The 20,130-nt window shown below is 42.9% G+C and overlaps 1 protein-coding gene across 2 annotated transcripts in view; it reads left to right on the top strand.

Moving 5' to 3' along the window:
* Positions 1-20,130, top strand: part of SORCS2 (sortilin related VPS10 domain containing receptor 2) — an 818,166-nt gene that overhangs the window by 685,944 nt on the left and 112,092 nt on the right. For both annotated transcript variants that reach the window (XM_054030250.1, XM_054030251.1), the window contains exons 6-8: positions 1,105-1,169; positions 4,209-4,327; positions 10,637-10,726. In XM_054030250.1, the coding sequence (XP_053886225.1) occupies positions 1,105-1,169; positions 4,209-4,327; positions 10,637-10,726 (274 nt within the window). The remainder of the gene's footprint in view (positions 1-1,104; positions 1,170-4,208; positions 4,328-10,636; positions 10,727-20,130) is intronic.

Raw genomic sequence — 20,130 nt, 5'->3', positions numbered from 1 at the left:
GACACTAATCAATCAGTCATTAAACAATGATGTAGCTTCAACATAAAGCATACTCTTTATTGCTCTTTATTGTTAATAACCATATCAAGATAATCACTTGCTCTAAGTATTTTAGTGGTTTTTAAAAAGTATCCAAATTGCACTTTCTCAGTCCACGTATTTGCTCCCTGTGTCTTCATGTCATATCTGCTTACTTTACAGGCTCTTATATTTTGCTAGTGTTGGCATTGAAAAGCCAATGCAGTTGTGGGAGTGTGAGCTGGATTCTGTTTTGCTGGGTGTATTGTCAGCAGAATCGCCACCTAAATTTTCCTTGCACAGTCTTCCTTATGAACCATGTTGTAGGAGGCAGAAAGAGTACCACTTCATTTTCTAAGCCTAGGTTGTGATAGAAACTCTGAGGTTTAAAAATAATCTTTTATCTGAGCAAATTTGACAGTTATCTGTTCCGAGAGAATCAGTCTGGATCTCCGTTATTTCTTTTATTAAGTTAAAATGCACCTTTAGTTCCATTCTCAGGATTTCCTACTGAATATTATTCTTAATTTTTAAATTGCTTTGTCAAAATAGGATCGGTACCTCCAGTGAACGTGCCTGACAAAGAGTAATTAATTAGTTATAGGGACTGTGTGTCAGATTTAGAAGATTTCTAATACAAAAAGAACCCCAAATATTTCTTAGCAATATATTTGCCCTATGGTCACTAATGTCAGAGCTAGTTATAAAAGAGAATGTGCTAACATTCAGTACTGTATATTTATAAAATTAGGAAAGGATTAAACTGGGATTGCCTCAGAAAGATTCAGTTTTGTTTACTGTTCCCCACCTATTCTGTTCTTTTCTCCTGTTGAATTTAATATATATCCTGGCGGGTTGTGTGTTCTAGTAAGGGAGATTCTAGTAAAATAGAAAAAGCAAAGCATAATGCCGAGAACAGGAAATGTATGATTTCCATCCATAGAATCTAAAATTATAAATGGGGTTTATTTTAACTGTCCAACTAGGATGTGGGAGCAGTTTAGTATAAAATCTTTCTATTTTTCCATCCATGTAATTACTATTCTGTAGCAGGCCCAAGATAACTTAATTATATTATGTTCTCAGGGCCGTTGCCGGAGTTGACAGAGACCCTGATTTGGTTCATATGGAAATCCAGGACCCCAGTGGAGGTATGCTAATGAAAATGTTAGCAATTGACATCCTGGTGTATGGCTGTTTCTTTTGATTTTAAAGAATACTTTTTGCATTCATTCATAAAACAGTGGGAAGAAACATTTTCCACTTGCCAGATTCTTGCTCTGTTTATATATATTCAGCAAAACTGTCCTGATATATAAAAATGTAGTATGATTTAAAATGTACTTGTTTTCCACTCTGAAATAAATTGAAGTCAAGATGCTATGCTCCAGTGAAAAAGTCCATTAATAGTGCAATTTGTTCTGGCACTTAAACATTGAACATTTTTTCCTGATTTGCAAATACAGCTGGCAGTGCAATGTAGTGCTGGGTGAGTGTCTGCTAGAGTGAATCCTCGCATATGTCAGCTCCACTGAATTAACAGTCTTTTCCCAGAAAATCCTGGTGTTACACATTCAACATAGTTTTGTTTTTGTTTTTTTTTTTAAAATACTAGAAGTTACAGAGTACACAGTACAAAGTAGACACTACAATTACAACATATATGTGTCTGTCTTCTTAGGAATTGTACCCTTGAAAGATGGTTTAATTCTGTGGACGATCATCCTAGCTCCTACACACTATTATACCTTAATTGTAAAGGATGTAGAACATGATAGCTCTTTCCCCCCACCCCTGCCCTGACCACGGTGAAAAATTAAGGCCAACCCTTAATAATCAGGTACCTAAAGTTCAGCTCCTAAATCCAAGTGATCAGATTTCACAGAAGCTCAGAACAGATCCAGGTCCCAATGAGTTCCTGAGTAGTTGGTTGGGTCTAGTGAGATTCAATAGGAGATTCAATAGGAGTTGGATGGAAGAAAATTTCCCATTCATTCAGCAGAATAGTGATAGGATCACCAAGAGACAATGGCACTGCCCTGATGCTACATTAGCCTCTACTGCTCCTGCAACCCTGTTCTTCAGAGGACAGTGGCCAGTCAAGGTTACATGTGGCAGAAGATCCATTGTCATGACCTGGTTCCTCCTCCATCCCACCCTGCCCTCAAACTGCTGTGTGGTGATAATTCAATTTCTTAGATTAATAGATTCTTAAAATGATTCAGAGTGGGACTGTGAAGAGCTGGCACATTTTTTTCCCCCTTGCAAATTCTCTCTTACCTCCACTTGCCTGATGAAATCATTTCTATTACACCTGGGGCTCTCCACAGTTAGAGATTTGTCCCTTGCTATTTTTGTTTTTAGATGTGAACTCAGCTATGCATTTTGGCTCCATATTTCATGTGCCACCAAGGCCATAATGATAGTGGCTATTTGCAAAATTCATGTCCACAGATGGGTTTGGAATTTGAATGTCCCCAAAATGCAAGGGGGGCAAGGGTTGGATCCAGCATGTTTGATTTTTGCCCATTTCTAGATTTTATAACTCATTCTGTAACTTCAGAATAGAGTGGCAAAAATAGCAGTTGATTAACTAGTATCCGTGGAATATTTCACCACTTTTTTTTTTTTGGTTAAGTTCAATGACAAAGTTGAACCATGTGCATTTAATCTGATTCCCTCAAATGAACTATCACAAGTAATAATTGTGTTGTTTTTATTTTCTAAAGAAGAATCTGAGAAAGGAACACTGTTCTCTTACATGATTTTTAATACGTTTATTTCCTGGCTGACTCCTTTAGTGCTATATCTGGCCCCGTTGAGGTCAATAGAATTTTTGCCATTGACTTCAATGGAAGGAGGATCAAGCTTTTTGTACCTTTATTAGATAAGAGACTTTACTGGTTTCATGCTTGTCCATGTGAATTATGACTAATTCAAGGAATTTGAAGGCCCTTTGCTGTGTTTGCCCCAATTTTGTGAAAATGGTTTGGCGACAAGCAGTAGAGTATGGACCCAAGCAGCTTCAGAGCCACGTCCAGATTTTAAAACTGTCCCAAAAGTTTGACACTGTTTGGATTTGGTGTTTTGGTTTGGACCGTCTCATAAAAATCATGACAAATGGGGTCATGGGAGGTAAGTTTCTTGCAGGAATAATGAAACACATGAGTGCTAAAGCTTTGCTCATTCAGACTGAGACAGAAGCGAGGTGATGTGTAGTGTTCTTATCTCAGGTTTGGGAGATTGGAATTTCCTTCATGGGCTTTGGCAAGTTACTTAGGGCTGGACTGACTGTGTGCTGTACACAGAGCTCTGTAGTGGGACAGGAGCATGCAAGGCTCCACCGTAAGAGAAGTTCTGTTCCATAACAGCTTGGTGTACAAAGTAGGTGGGAGAACTTTGCTCTATCCATTAGGTGGGAGCAGATTGCTTCCCTGATGCACCAGTCCTTCTCTGCACCCCATCCTGGATGACTCACTTAATGGAGGAGGAGTGGAGCAGTGCTTGTGACAGGGGCTGCAAATATTGTGGGTGAGAGCCGAGGAAAATCCTAAAGCATTTAATAGAGAATTATAACATGTCTGCAGAACTTTGAAACCAACCTTTAAAATTCCGCAAAAAGAAGAACAGGAGTACTTGTGGCACCTTAGAGACTAACAAATTTATTAGAGCATAAGCTTTCGTGGACTACAGCCCACTTCTTCGGATGCATATTCCGTAACAGGGATCTATGTATTCTCTCTTAAATTCTATGGGCTTGATTCTCTTCTCACCCAGTTTTACATGAGGGGAACTCCTGGATTTCAACTACAGGACACCAGATCTCCCTGCTGTAAATGAGTGATCTGGCCATGTGAGGGGCCCTTGTGCGGGTCAGGCAAGCCCCCTCTCTTGAACACCTCCACAAGGGCCACTCATCATCTATTCCTTAATCTTTCTGGGCCTCAGTTTTTCTGACCATGAAATGAGCCTAATACCTTCTTACCTCTGAGGAGTGAAGTGAGGATTCAATAGTTTATGCGTATCTAGCACTTTGGAGATTAAAAGGTTTCTGCGTGAGGGTTAGGTGTAATTATTTTATACCTGACTATACTGATTAATGTGACGCTTCCCCCACACAAACAGAATGTCAAGATATTTGCTTCTCTGTCTTTGAAAACCCTGTAACACGTTTCTCCCCCTGCCCTCAGGTTATCGCTACATCACCTGTCAGATTCAGAATTGCTCTGATAAAACACCAACAGTCCAGTTTGCTGGCAGCATCGACCGGGATTCCTTGACTGTGCAGGATGACTACATATTCCTCCAGGTAATGTCACTTACTGCAGACACAAGCCAATGTTAAACTAAAATTGAGAAATACAAGCCATACAGCAAAACAGTAGCATAAGAAAACAAAGAAACCTATTGCTGTATAGAGGTGGATTAAGAATCTTCACATACAACAAGACATTCCATACCAGTCTTATGAAAGATGACACATTTTTGACCCTGAGCAAACCAGCTGCTTATCCCCCCTTAGATTTTGATTTATCATTTGATTTAGATGTAACTATATTGCCAAGATTTAGGTTGGACTACATGGTCCAAATTCCTGTTAACGCTACTATAAATTAGGCAGTATTTAGCATTTTTGGGTCAAATCCTCAGGCTCTGCTCTGGTTTCTTTTCACTGCTTTGACAGCACAGAGCAGGCAAAAAGCTGCCTGGGTGCTAGCCAAGGGAATCCTTACATGCTGTGAAGCCGGCTTTTTGCTCCCCAACTGCTTACATAGCGAGCATGTTGGGAATGGCCTTGGAGCAAATACCACTATGGCCAGTCCTCAGCTGTTGGAGTGACCCTTGTGTCTCTTTAGAACCACTCCAGTGGTGCAATTTAGACCAGACTTTAGATTGCTCCAAGTTACATTGTGGCCCTTTCATCCAGCCAGCAGCCACAGGATCTGGGAAGCAGCAATATGGCAGCGGGTCATCTGCCCCCTACCAGCTGCCCCATGTGTGAGTTTGGCGCAGCAGAAGATAACACGAGTCTGGCCCAGCTGCAGGCCAGCAATCCTAGAGGGATCAGCCAACATTATCTCAAAGGATGGAGCAGCCTTTGCAGTCCTACTGCAGGCTATTTGGAGAAGGATTTCTCCCAAGCCATCTCCGAGTTCCCCATAGGGTAGTGTTTCTATGCATTGCTCCCTCTCAGTCCAATGGTAAAATGCCACAATTTAGCCCCAGTTTGATGTAGTCTGCTTGCTGCAAGCTTTGTCTCCTACAGGAAAGCAATATTGGTTTTTCTAAGTGATATTAGAGGAGATCTCTGCTCCACAGCCTTGGGGTACATTAGATTGGCTTTTCCACAGCTTTCTTCCCTTGTGGCCCGTTTCTTGCAGAGGAATTGTGTACACTGGTACAGAGACAAAGAAGCTGTCATCCATGTTGCTGAGCACAACAATCTGCAGGTGCACATGATAGGAAATACTTATCACCACAAACCAACTACGAGAAATGCAATTAGAAATTTTGAATTAAAATTGGCATTTCCCAGCCCAAGCCACGCATTGGTGGCAGCCATTTTGCTCAAAGGTGGCTCCCACCAGGCATATTTTAAAATTCATTTCACAGTTAGTAGATGGTGAGACGTGTTTCTCTCCATGTGCACTTCCAGACTGCTGTGTTCTGCAAGACACAGGTAGTTTTCTTTTCAAGCAACTGTGTTATTCTAGGACAGTACGTATTTGTAGGCAGTATTGTTCTGATCTGATGCCAGTCATGGGCAGGCACAGCACAGAGGAATGAACTGAAAACTCACCCATAGCAACTGAAAGGTAACAGAAAACCACTACCAACAAAGTTATACAATAAATAGTGTATTCCCATCTCCTGGTGAATTGGCCCTTATTGATGGTAATGGAAGTGAAGTGCACTTATCCCATGGGAGGAATACATCATTTCAGTGTTTCCTTTCAGAGTATTTGCAGTAAATCTCATTGATATAGTGTCTTTCATTCACTGGATCACTGTAAAACACCCCTACTGTAGACATGGCCCTAGAATGTTAGTTCTTCAGGATGGGACCCATCCATTCCTTCTTCCATGGAGTTAGGGACTAATACTGGAAGAGGAAACCAAATGGATGTCTCCCAGAGCACCAAATACCCTGATAATATTGCAGTTGTAAAGCATAGAACATAAAGCTGTTGTCATACTGGCACCATCGAAGAAGCAGCTTTTGTGTAATGAGGAAAAGCTGTCACTCCACTCTGATCACTTGGATTAGGCAGTATCAGATGTACCTCCAGCTTTGTTTCCCTGCAGTAATTCCACACCTGCCACGAGGACCTGATTTCACTTGAAAGTCCAGGATATCTGTATTTACTGTTTAATATGATGAATAAGACTGGTGTTTAACAAAAATAAATAAAAATGGAAGGGGGTTGGTTTTATCTCTCAGTAACAACTCACATTCTGAAAGGTTTCGCGTTTGTTACGCTACAAAAAAGGAGATGGACAGGAAAGAAGTGTAAAAATGGCCACAGTTCTGTTCGTTGTTACATTTAAACTATTCAGGAAGCTAGATCTGCAGTCATGCATCAGTTCTATTTTTACCAGGCAAAGGTCAAATTTGCATGTTTCAGCATAGTTTGTTTTTCGAACCAATTCCTTTTTTTAAACACGTAATTAAGTATGTGATGCTCTAAGGCCGAATCCCAGGGTCCTCAATTAGTTTAAACTATGGCAAACTCCAGCTGATTTAAATAGGTGTTTTGTCTGAGTAAAATCCCCAGCATTGAGTCCTAAAAGTTTATTTTGAACAATACTTTAAAACTTAGCTTTTCTGTGGCTCTTCTATGAATGGGATGAAGGCGTTCCTTCAGGAATTACATTGCCTTAGTAGCTGCCTTCCATTTAACCACCACATTGTGATGATTTTATCCATCACCCCTCCCTATGCTCTGGGGGATGCCTTTTCTGAGACAGCTGAGGTAGAGAAGACTGAGGCCAGAGGGGTTCACTGCACATTCGCCTTTTAAGCCAGCTTCTACTATGACAACAAAGATTTTCTTCAGTATTAATCAAGCTTCGTTTGAGAGCTTGGAGTAGAAATTGCCACGTATTTTCTGAGAAATAGGAAAGCTGCCTTAAAAACCCTTTCCCTGCCACAATGGAGGTGGCTTTGTCAGATGGGTAACTTTATTGTTTTGATTCAGGGTATCCCCCACCTACAAAAGGAGGGAATAAAGCTTGAAAAGGAGGAAAGAAGGACCTGAATAATTGTTCAGTGCATGGGGTTGGACTTAATAAGGGATCCCAGCCTCCTCTAGATGCATGATCCCACCTGTCTCAATGCAGAAGAAAAGTAGCAATGACAGGGATGGGGATGCTAGGTATATCTTCTAACTAAAGGCACAAAGTTTAGGCTGTTAGTTCTGCTGACCTACAAAATGGCTTTTCTTTGCACTGTAATAACCCAGAGGAAAAAATTGTATATTTTACTTTTACTTTTTTTTAAATCAGTCTGTTGCTGTTAATTTATAAAGCAATAACTTTTGATAAATCTAGAGTCGGTGGCTGAATTGCTATTACCTAGGGGGAGAAGCCAGTGGTGCAGAGAAGTATGTGAAATATTATTTATTAAGGGCCGGATTATCTGCTAGCATAATTTGATGGAGCACCATTGACTTCAATGGAAATGTGCCAATTTACCCCAGTGAAGGAACTGGCCCTAAATCCATGACAGTGAGGTACAGTAGGGAACACCCTGTCACCTGGTTGTTTTAATCCATCAGTACTTAATACAAATATGTTGCTACTTTGAAAAAAACCATGTCTATTGTTATTCTAATAACTGCAAGGAAAGGCAAGGCTTGCAAATACCAATATGTCTGGTATGACATCAGGGGAGAAAGGTGGTAATGGAGAACATCTCTATGCTAATTTTCCATTCACTAGCTGCTTGTGCTTTGTTTTCTATTCAGTGGAAATCTTTGCAGGGCTTCTGGATTGTTTATATGGGACCCAATTATGCCCTCCGTTACACAGGTGAAAGGTCTATATTCAAACCAAAAGGAGTGTCACCATGTAGATGAAGCTAGAATTGGGCTTATAGGATACCGTTAACCTATTTTCAAAATCACCACTGCACCAATAGGTTAAATGTCATACTGTTAGCCACCATGGCACTTCTGGGAGACTTGTGCCAGAAAATGAATGATTATAGCTAGAAAATGCTTGTCCGATACAGGGATTCAGAATGCTTTATATAAATCTTACATTATGATTTATTCAGCCTCTTGTGTTCTGTTTGAATAGTGCTGTAATAGCAGTTTTAAAAGACAGACAAGGTAGGTGAGGTAGTATCTTTTATTGGACCAGCTTCGGTTGGTGGAAGATACAAGCTTTCAGGGTTCACAGAGCTCCTCTTCTAGTCTGGGGAAGGTAAACTGAGTGTCTGAGCTAAATACAAGTTGGAACAGATACTTAAGCATAAGGGGTTCACACATGCTGTAGGAGACCACTTAAAATAAAGTAGGCAATTAGGGATTAGCAGGCAGTGTGGAGTGCTACAAATGCTTATAACAAGCCATAAAACCATTGTCTCTGAGTCCATGATTTTGTAGGGGTCACATGGAACCCATACAATATCATCGAACAGTTACAACACATATTGGACGGGAACAACATCCTGAAAAAAATCTTTCCTGAGCCCACTCTTCTGACCTTCAAACAACCTGCTAAGTTCATTGTTGAAAGCAAGTTCCCCACAGACCAGGACACACCAACTCCAAGTGGCACCAGACCCTTCCAGAACAACAGATGCAAAACCTGCAGACATATCTCCACTGCTATGATGATCAATATCTCAGAAAACACACCTTTCAAGATTCCTGGATCCTACACATACCTATCACAACATGTGGTATGCTTCACCCAGTGCATCGGTTGCCCCAACTGTGTGCGTGAAACCAGTCAATCACTGTGTTCTCAAATGAACTCCCACAGAAAAATTATAAAAGACAAAAGCATACTATCACCTGTGGCGAACACTTTTTTTTACAAAGTGATCACTCCACATCTGACCTCTCAGTCCTCATCCTCAAAGGAACCGTGCACAACAATTTCAAAAGGCGAGCCTGAAAACTTAAATTCATAACTCTGCTAGACACCAAAAATCATGGACTCAACAGACACACTGGATTTTTAGCTTGTTACCCCACTGCTAACCCTTAATTGCCTACTTAATTTTAAGTGGTCTCCTACAGGAGAATTGTGTGGACCCTAATGCTTCCATCTAGTATTTAGCTCAGACACTCTGGTTACCTTCCCCAGACCTAAAGAAGAGCACTCTGAAGCTCGAGTGCTTGTACTTTCATAGAATCATAGAATCATAGAAGATTAGGGTTGGAAGAGACCTCAGGAGGTCATCTAGTCCAATCCCCTGATCAAAGCATGACCAACACCAACTAAATCATCCCAGCCAAGGCTTTGTCAAGCCGGGCCTTAAAAACTTCTAAGGATGGAGATTCCACTACCTCCCTAGGTAATCCATTCCAGTGCTTCACCACCCTCCTAGTGAAATAGTGTTTCCTAATATCCAACCTATACCTCCCCTACTGTAACTTGATACCATTGCTCCTTGTTCTGTCATCTGCCACCACTGAGAACAGCCTGCTTCCATCCTCTTTGGAACCCCTCTTTTGGTAGTTGAAGGCTGCTATCAAATCCCCCACTCACTCTTCTCTTCTGCAGACTAAAAACTCCAGTTCCCTCAGCCTCTTCTTGTAAGTCATGTGCCCCAGCCCCCTACTCATTTTCATTGCCCTCCGCTGGACTCTCCAATTTGTCCACATCCCTTCTGTAGTGGGGGGGACTAAAACTGGACACTATACTCCAGGTATGGCCTCACCAGTGCCGAATAGAGGGTAATAATCACTTCCCTCGATCTGCTGGCAATGCTCCTACTAATACAGCCCAATATGCCGCTGGCCTTCTTGGCAACGAGGGCACACTGCTGACTCATATCCAGCTTCTCGTCTCTCATATCCTGGGATCAACAGGGCTGTAACAACATTACAAACAAGTTTTAAAAGATACTAGTATTCACTGCCAGTTTATATCCTCCTCTGCCTCTGTAGGATGAAAGTCTCTTGCCCACTGTGTCCATGCAGCAGGTTGTGAGGGCAGAAGCATGAGCTGCCCACAGAGTGAGACACTAGTGGGGAGATGGACTGCGGGTAATCTGCTACTGGTAAAGACTTCTCCTCCTCTGCTGGCTGGTGCACCAGAGGAGGAGAAGTCTATACCTGTAGCAGATTACTTCTTTCTCCAGAAAAGAAAAGAAAAGTATGGTTGTTGGTGATTGTTGTCTGTTCCTGGGGTGACATAGCTACATGCTACCCCCTCCTATCGGCTGAGAGTAAACTCTGTCTGGTCTTTAATCAGTAGTCTGCAGTACCAGTACTGTAGGAATGTCCAGATACTGTGATAGTGGAAATGACAGAAATGAATACAATACAGTACTAATATTGCATGTATGTTTAAATTGTGACAAAAAATCTATTTGTGCCTTTATGGATGATTGGGTTTAGTGCCAAAGTAATCCTGGTATTCCCTTTGTTTCTTTGCATAGACAACATCAGCAAATCGGACTAAATATTATGTCTCTTACCGTCGAAATGACTTCATACAGATGAAGCTACCAAAATACGCATTGCCAAAGGTAAGTGCGCACAACTTATTTTTCTTTCCACTATCTTTTTTGTTTTCATTCCCCTTTTGACCAGGAGTAGGCTTCTTCTGTGCCTATTAATCCTCACTATTTTGCTTATTTTTGCTTCCATAAGGATTTCTGAATTCTTCCTGAGGTGTGTTTTTGTTTTGTTGCCTTAATATGCATCCTTGAAGTATAGAGGCTTTCATTGTAACTCAGAGGACTGAAGAGCAGAGGCTAACTTACTTATCATCTGTTATCACAATAACTTTCAATGATACAATGGTAATGCAGTGATAGTGAGTAATCTTTCAAGAATCAATTACAGTTTAATGTCATATGGTGTCTTTCTGCTAGCAACAAAAATGGAAGTATAAGAGAATTTTACTAGCTGATGTGTGTTTCCTGTCACCAGAGAATACAAAGATATTCTCTAGTCCCATCAGAGTGACAAGGTTGGCAAAGCTAATTGAGGAATTCCTGCACTCTGACATATTTTTGTAAGGACAAGGCTTTCTGTATTTGCATAGCACACTGGTAATAAAATACAGGCATATATTATTTGCATACAGTCTAACTGATGTGATTGAGTCTTTGCAGTGCACACAGTATGCTCCATATATTTATGGCTAGCTGGAAGGCTTCTGCAATCCCTGGGCAGAATGACTTGTTAAGTACAAGAGTAACTGACAGGTTTTATGTCTGAATTTTCTGGCTGTATCGGTCACTACCTTACTTTTTAACCTGTATGGAATTTGCTTCTTTCTTTCATTTTAAAGCAAAGAATAGTTTGAATGATTCTTTTTCTTCCAAGTTTTTTTAATATGGCAGTGCCCTGTAGTTTTTTAATTTTAAATATACAGCATAGCAACTAATAAAGAATAAGAATAAGAAAGAATAAAAGAATAATGTTTGAATAAGAAGCTGGAACCCCCTTCTTCTCTTCTGGGTATAGCTGTTTTTTAAAAAAAGTCATAGCCAGGGCCAAATAAATATATCAAACCCATCCACATAATATTTATTTGAGTGTTCAGAATAGCGTCCCAAGTAGCCTTTGTGGTCTCTTGGGTGAACATGTAATTAGGAAAACAACAGGAGAAAGAATATAAATTTCTAAACATGCAAAAAATCAAAGGGAACTATATCATTTGCAGAGTCACGGAGTTTAAGCCTTATTTCACATGAAAGAAATGAGTGTGAGAGTGTTGACAGAAACGGTATTTCTCAAATAAACTTCACGGTTTGCTGTATAATTCAAGAAACATTGCAGTGTCTCAGCGCGTCAGTCAAAACCTTTGGTTGATTGTTTTTATTTCTTTGTTTGTGCTTGTGTTTATTTTTCATTTTTAGTTATTCTGATTGACAGACATGGATTTGAATACAGGCAGGTGTACATGGTGGGGAAGAAAGCACAGGGAGCCTCTTCCTCTTACCCCTCAAAGCCTGTGCCGGAACCTTCACCATTGGAGCTGGGTCTCCACTATCAGATCTAGTTTGCTGCTTTGTGGACATGACCAGCCCTGTGGCCTCTCAATGTATATATTGCTGCCCTCTATAATATATACCGACCTAACGGGGTGTTGTGAGCCTAACCAATTAGTGTTTGTAAATTGTTTTGCGGTCTTTGGATAAATGGTCCTAGACAAGTGTGAAACATTATTCCATCAGCTTCCAGGAAATTTAATATATTTAAAGATTTCAGGAAACAGACTTCTTTAATGCATGAAAGTGGATTGTAATAAAAGAGACGCACAGTGCAGATCCTTAGCTCCAAAGGATATTTGTCACTCTTTTGTTGAACCTTATTTCATTTTTGATGAGTTTGCAAGTTTAGTTGCTAAAAGTAACTGCATAGATGTAGCACATTTAGATTTTTGTTAGGCATTCGACTTGGTACTGTACGACATTCTGTTTAAAAAACATCGAAGTACAATATCAATAAAGCTCATGTTAAATGGATTAAGAACTGGCTGATAGATCTCAAAAGTAGTTGTTAAAGCAGAAACATTCACTGGGAGCATTTGTAGTGGGGTTCTGCAGGGACTGGTACTAGACCAGAAGCTATTTGTTATTTTAATCAATGGGCTTGAAGTAAATATAAAATGATTGCTGATAAAATCTTTTTAAAAATAATACAAAGATTGTCAAAGTGATAAATAATGATGAGGCTATCTGGATCACTTGGACCCTGGGCTCCCCCCCTCTATTCCCCCCCCCCCGGAACCCCTGCCCCTGACTGCCCCCCGCCCCCCCCATCCAACCCCTCCTCTCATTCCTGACGGCCCCTCCGGGACACCTGCCCCATCCAACCACCCTTTCTCCCTGTCCCCTGACTGCCCCCCACCACCCCATCCAACCCCCCTCCTTCCTGACTGCCCCCTGGGGACTCCTGCCCCCATTCAACCACCCTATTCCCTCCCCTCTGACTGCCCCGACCCCTATCCACACTCCCACCCCCTGACCACTACCCCGAACTCCTCTGCCCTCTATCCAACCCCCCGTTCCCTGCCCCCTTACCACGCTGCCTGGAGCACCAGTGGCTGGCGGCACTACAGCCACACCACCCAGCTGGAGCCAGCCATGCTGTCGACACCGCGTAGCACAGAGCACCAGTTCAGGCTGGGCTCTGCAGCTGCACTGCCCCGGAGGTTCGTAGCCCTGCTGCCCAGAGCATTGCGCCGGTGGCGGAGCGAGCTGAGGCTGCGGGGGAGGGGGAGGGGGAACAACAGGGGAGGGGCCGGGGGTAGCCTCCCAGGCCAGGAACTCAGGGACCGTGCAGGAGGATCCCGCGGGCCACGTAGTTTGCCCACCTCGGTGCTAGATACTGAGTCCTTTGTTCTAGATTGTCCAGGCTTGACTGAATAAATAAATTAGATGCTAATTGTTTCATTTGGGGTAGATTCAATAACTTAGTTAGGAACACAAAGGCTGTGTTAGCTGGAAAAGTATGTAGTGTTGCTGTAGCTGTGTTGGCCCCAGGAGTTTAGAGAGACAAGGTGGGTGAGGTAATATCTTTTATTGAACCAACTTCCGTTGGTGAGAGAGACAGGCTTTCAAACTTATACAGAGCTCTTCTTCCATCGATTTAGCGACCGCCTCTCAAACAGGTGGATTAACTGCCTCAGAAAAACCCCTTTTCATTGCTGTAGGAAGCAGCTACACTACAGCACACCAGTGGCAGCACCGTAGCTGTGTCGCTATAGCTGCTGTAATGTAAACATACAGTATGTTTCTGCTTTTCAGGTGAATCAAGTGAGGCATCAGAGGGTCTTCTCTCAGGTGGGCTCTGCAGCCCTATCATAGAATCACAGAATATCAGAGTTGGAAGGGACCTCAAGAGGTAATCTAGTCCAACCCCCTGCTCAAAGCAGGACCAATTCCCAGCTAAATCATCCCAGCCAGGGCTTTGTCAAGCCGGGCCTTAAAAACCTCCAAGGAAGGAGACTCCACCACCTCCCTAGGTAACACATTCCAGTGTTTCACCACCCTCCTAGTGAAACAGTTTTTCCTGATATCCAACCTGGACCTCCCCCACTGCAACTTGAGACCATTGCTCCTTGTTCTGTCATCTGCCACCACTGAGAACAGCCGAGCTCCATCCTCTTTGGAACCCCCCTTCAGGTAGTTGAAGGCTGCTATCAAATTATCCCTCATTCTTCTCTTCTGGAGACTAAACAATCCCAGTTCCCTCAGCCTCTCCTCATAAGTCATGTGCTCCAGACCCCTAATCATTTTTGTTGCCCTCCGCTGGACTCTTTCCAATTTTTCCACATCCTTCTTGTAGTGTGGGGACCAAAACTGGACACAGTATTCCAGATGAGGCCTCACCAATGTCGAATAAAGGGGAACGATCATGTTCCTCGATCTGCTGGCAATGCCCCTACTTATACAGCCCAAAATGCCGTTAGCCTTCTTGGCAACAAGAGCACACTGTTGACTCATATCCAGCTTCTCGTCCACTGTGACCCCTAGGTCCTTTTCTGCAGAACTGCTACCTAGCCATTCGGTCCCTAGTCTGTAGCAGTGCATGGGATTCTTCCGTCCTAAGTGCAGGACTCTGCACTTGTCCTTGTTGAACCTCATCAGATTTTTTTCGGCCCAATCCTCTAATTTGTCTAGGTCCCTCTGTATCCGATCCCTACCCTTTAGTGTATCTACCACGGCTCCTAGTTTAGTGTCATCTGCAAACTTGCTGAGAGTGCAGTCCACACCATCCTCCAGATCATTAATAAAGATATTAAACAAAACCGGCCCCAGGACCGACCCTTGGGGCACTCCGCTTGAAACCGGCTGCCAACTAGACATGGAGCCATTGATCACTACCCGTTGAGCCCGACGATCTAGCCAGCTTTCTATCCACCTTACAGTCCATTCATCCAGCCCATACTTCTTTAACTTGGCGGCAAGAATACTGTGGGAGACCGTATCAAAAGCTTTGCTAAAGTCAAGGAATAACACATCCACTGCTTTCCCCTCATCCACAGAGCCAGTTATCTCATCATAGAAGGCAATTAGGTTAGTCAGGCACGACTTCCCCTTCATGAATCCATGCTGACTGTTCCTGATCACTTTCCTCTCCTCTAAATGCTTCATAATTGATTCCTTGAGGACCTGCTCCATGATTTTTCCAGGGACTGAGGTGAGGCTGACTGGCCTGTAGTTCCCCGGATCCTCCTCCTTCCCTTTTTTAAAGATGGGCACTACATTAGCCTTTTTCCAGTCATCTGGGACCTCCCCCAATTGCCATGAGTTTTCAAAAATCATGGCTAATGGCTCTGTAATCTCACCTGCCAAATCCTTTAGCACCCTCGGATGCAGCGCATCCGGCCCCATGGACTTGTGCACGTCCAGTTTTTCTAAATAGTCCCGAACCACTTCTTTCTATGCGTGTCACAGAGCAGAGTTGTTCCCTACATAAAAAGGAGAATTGTGGGCAAACCAGAGAGTGCGGTAGGCTGGGAAAGTGAGTCTGTGTAGTGCAGTGGTGGGCAGCCTGTGGGCTGCGAAACAGTTTATTTACATTGACCATCCGCAGGCACGGCCACCCGCAGCTCCCAGTGGCTGCGGTTCGTTGTTCCCAGCCAATGGGAGCTGCGGGAAGCGGGGGCCAGCATGTCCCTGTGGCCTGTAAGACCCATTAGTAATCAGAACAGGTTAACAAAAACTCTGAGGGTATGAAGTGATTTTCTGTCAGCTGTGTTAGTTTTATTGTTGCATGGAAGAGTCTCATAACTCTAACCCACTTCTCACCTTGGTAAATAACCCTCAGTGGCGGTAATATCTCTTTATAGGCTGCTAGTGTTGCAAGCTTTTCCTGCATTCATTCATTCCAAGTTAACATAATTAGATACAGACATTTTATAATGTAGAAGCAACATTCTCTTTTATTTCCTACTGCAATTTAGAAAAGCATAATGCATGGATCTAAAAAGATAATGTAGCAGAAATATTGTGAATGAAAATGTCTATTATTTGACTTGAGCATTATGTATCTGTACTATATTGCCAAATGGATAACAAAATAGAAACCAAGGCAAAAGAGAATAGGAAATAAATAACGTGTTACTGCCTCAGAAATGGCTCTGTTTCTTTTACCTTTTCAAAGTGGTACATGGCTCTTATATATATGCTTTTCACCAAATAAATAAATAGAGAGAGAGAGAGAGATTTTCTTAATTTGGCTACCACCTGGAGATTTCTCTGTCAATGAAAACTTAAATCTATAAGGCTTAAAGAAAAATACGGGTTAGGAAAACAAAGTTAAAACTCCTCTAAACAATTTTGTTTGACACAAAGCTTTTATTGCAACAAAAAATATAACTGTGCATCTGCAGATTCCCCCTCTCACAAAATATACATGTAAGTGAGACCAGATCTTCTCTTAAGTGGCTCTGAAGGAAACCACACATGCAACAGTCTCAGTAATGTGCTCCGAATTTTAACGAGGAGCTTGCTCCAAACTTGTCTGTATCAGTCAGGGATACATATGACACTCCCAGACTGAAATGTCATTTTCCTGTCAATGTCCCGTTAGTTCCATAGTGTTTCCCATATAGTCCATCAGCCCTTTTATTCCCATATTTCTTGATCCATTATGCTCCCTCTTCCCAGCACCTCTTGGAGGCTTCCCTAGGTGGCTCCACTCCTTAGTGGCAGTTCCTTACAGCAGTAGTAGCATCAGGAAGATGTTCTGCAGCCTTTTCTGATAGTAGCGATAGGAGGCCTCTGGCTACAGGGTGTTTGGTGAGCTGAGCAGTGAGTTCCCCTGGGACTTGCCTGGCTAGTGCATGTGTGTAGAGGCTCGGCATTGGACCCCCATTGTTTCCATTGGGTGATTGGGGGTCAGAGAGGGGAATGGACTCCAAGCTCCCTTCAAGTACCAACTATTCAAATTCTGAGCAGAAGCTGGATGGCGGGCTCTGGCGGGGAGAGAGGCAGTTTGCAGCTGCAACAGGACTTCCACTCTGTCATCCTCATGCACTGCTGGAGGATCTGGTGAGGAAGTGGTGCAGGGACTATGTGGTGCATCCCACGTATACACTAGTGAGGGATGAAGGAGGGGAGTTTCCCTTTTAGGATGTGCCACAGCAATGGCAGGCACACCCTGGGTGTGGCAATTTCCTGCGTAAACAGCAGTCTCCTCAATCTCAGCCTCTGACGTAGCTAGAAATGTTAACAAGCAGAACCAGCATTAACATTTTTAGGTGGACCCAGGAAACAGTTCCTGTTCCCTGTTTTCACACCACTGCACTAGGACAGCCTGAAGCTTTTCGGGGGTGGTTAGTTATGTTGATCTCACTCCCAGAGATTGAAGGGAGCGCATGGGGATGGTGGGAACATAAGTCCTAGCCACTTTGTCTCTAGGAGCTTTGGGTATTCACATCTATTCCTGTAAGACCTTTGGATTCAGTGTAATTTGTTGCCTAGTTTCAGTATTGCCATTCCAAATCATGAATCAGGCCCCTAAAAATCATGACATTTGCTTAAAAAACATGAGATTTTTTAAAAATAACAAATGTTGAGTTCTTTATATTTGCCTTCCAGTGTCAGTGCCTTGAAGGTACAGTAGGGTCACATTTTCCAGCTTTAACAGTGAGGGCTAGGAATTCACTTCATTTTTAAAGGCAAGCTGAGGTTATCGCCTAATCACATGCCTCCAGGATCTGGCACATGAAGAAAAAACAAGAAATATTGCGAGGCTTGCAATAAAATCACGAGAGTTGGCAACACTGGTTCAATTTTGACTACATGATCGGATTACATTGTCGTGCTGCGCATGTGCGTGGTGTTTGCACTTCACACGGTCATTTCTCCCTGCTCTGAAAGCAGACTGCAACTATCAATTATCTTTTCTACCAATGCTTTCTGGCCAATAGTATTGCCTTTCTTTCTTGGCTTGGGCATGGCCCTGGGTATCGTGTCTTGGATGACAGGGGTTGCTCAGCTGCAGCAGAGGAAATAGAGGTGACTGTGGCAATAGCAGCTATTCCAGCATTTGCCCTCTTCCTTGAATGCCATTCTCCATTTCATCATTTTGTTAACACACACTGCCTGTATAGTACAACATTGGCTTACTCTGTGATCTTGATCACCCTCCACTCTGCCCCTGTACTTTTCTAGCTGAAAAATGGGTGTAATGATATCTACTTATCACAGAGGTGTTAGGAGATTTAATCATCATTATAAACCAGGATGAAGGTATTGATTGAAAAATATTATACTGAGGTATCGAGTACTGAATATGCATGACATAAGGCTAGATTAAAAAACAACAACAAAACAACCTCTCCCCCTTTGCCTTCTGTACCAGATCTGATTTTTTGATAGGGGCGTGTACATTTTTCCATGGTAGGAAGCCAGGTTTAACTAGTATTGAAGATGATCCATGATTTTCTTCTGCCTTAACTCTATACAAATGCTATCAGTGAAGTTTCTCACTAGCACTGAAAGCAGAAGACTTTTGGAAAAGGTCCACAGAGGTACCTCACTTTGGTACCTCACTATAGGCAGAAAGTAAAAAATTAATAGAGCATTGTGGACATTTGTTAGGAAGTTGTAGAGATTAGATTTCTGCTATGTGAATCTGGAAAAGTTCTTGCACATGTTCCTTGGTGGATGTTTATTGTTCCCTGAAAGAACACACACAATTGTGTAGAAATGACATACACGTCAATTTCACTCAAATGATTTAATGCACCTGATTGAGACAGCTGCTAAGAACTTCCTGACAGGTGCTGAACACATTGATGTCCATGAGAATTGATGGCACTTTGAAGGACTGGGCCCAGTATATGGTAAATGTAAATGTAACCACTTCCTGCGTTACTTCAAGCTCTGTGCTAATTTGAGTGTTTGCTTTTTCTGGTGTAGCTGTCAGATACAGGAAAAGGAGTCTAGCTCAGAAGTCACCACAAGGGGTCAGGAATGGCATGCTTGCATAGCTGTCAGGTTTGCTATACCCCATGTTTAATCATGGCATGTTTAGCCTGGCGAGCCTTTGATCACTAGAAGGATTTTGTAAGGAGTTCTATGTTAATTAATTCTGATTCAGCACCCTAATGCCAATCACCTGTGCAAGTGTACAAGATTAAACACTATCAATCTGAAATTCACCTTTCTGTCTGCAAATTTTATCCTCTGTACCTCTGTACTCAAAAGTAACACCTAAAATCACTCTAAGGGTATGTCTACACTACGAGAGTAGTTCGATTTTACTTAAAGCGAATTTGTGGAACCGATATTACAAAGTCGAACGTGTGTATCCACACTAAGGACAGTAATTCGACTTTGTGAGTCCACACTAATGGGGCAAGCGTCGACATTGGAAGCGGTGCACTGTGGGTAGCTATCCCACAGTTCCCGCAGTCCCCCTGCCCATTGGAATTCTGGGTCGAGCCCCCAACGCCTGCTGGGGCAAAAAATATGTCGAGGGTGGTTTTGGGTAACTGTTGTCATTCAACCCTCACTCCCGCCCTCCCTCCGTGAAAGCGCTGGCGGGCAATCAGTTCGCGCACTTTTCTGTGATTGACAGCGCGGATGCCACAGTAGCGCGAGCATGGAGCCCGCTGCAATCATCGCTGCAGTTATGGCCATTGTCAACACCTCGCGCCTTATTATCCACCTTTTTCAGAGGCAGATGCTGAGAAATCGGGCGAGTAGGCTACGGCAGCGCGGTGAGGACATTAAGTCTGAGAGGGGCACAGACCTCTCACAAAGCACGGGACCCTGCGCCGTGGACATCATGCTGGCAATGGGTCATGTTGATGCTGTGGAACAGCGATTCTGGGCCCGGGAAACAAGCACGGACTGGTGAGACCGCATAGTGCTGCAGGTCTGGGATGAATCACAGTGGCTGCGAAACTTTCGGATGTGTAAGGGAACTTTCCTGGAACTTTGTGAGTTGCTGTCCCCTG

Source organism: Malaclemys terrapin, chromosome 5 (genome assembly GCF_027887155.1).
Source record: "Malaclemys terrapin pileata isolate rMalTer1 chromosome 5, rMalTer1.hap1, whole genome shotgun sequence".
Taxonomy (NCBI): domain Eukaryota; kingdom Metazoa; phylum Chordata; order Testudines; family Emydidae; genus Malaclemys; species Malaclemys terrapin.
Note: the sequence above shows the minus strand (reverse complement) of the source record. Positions and strands in the feature narration are given on the sequence as shown.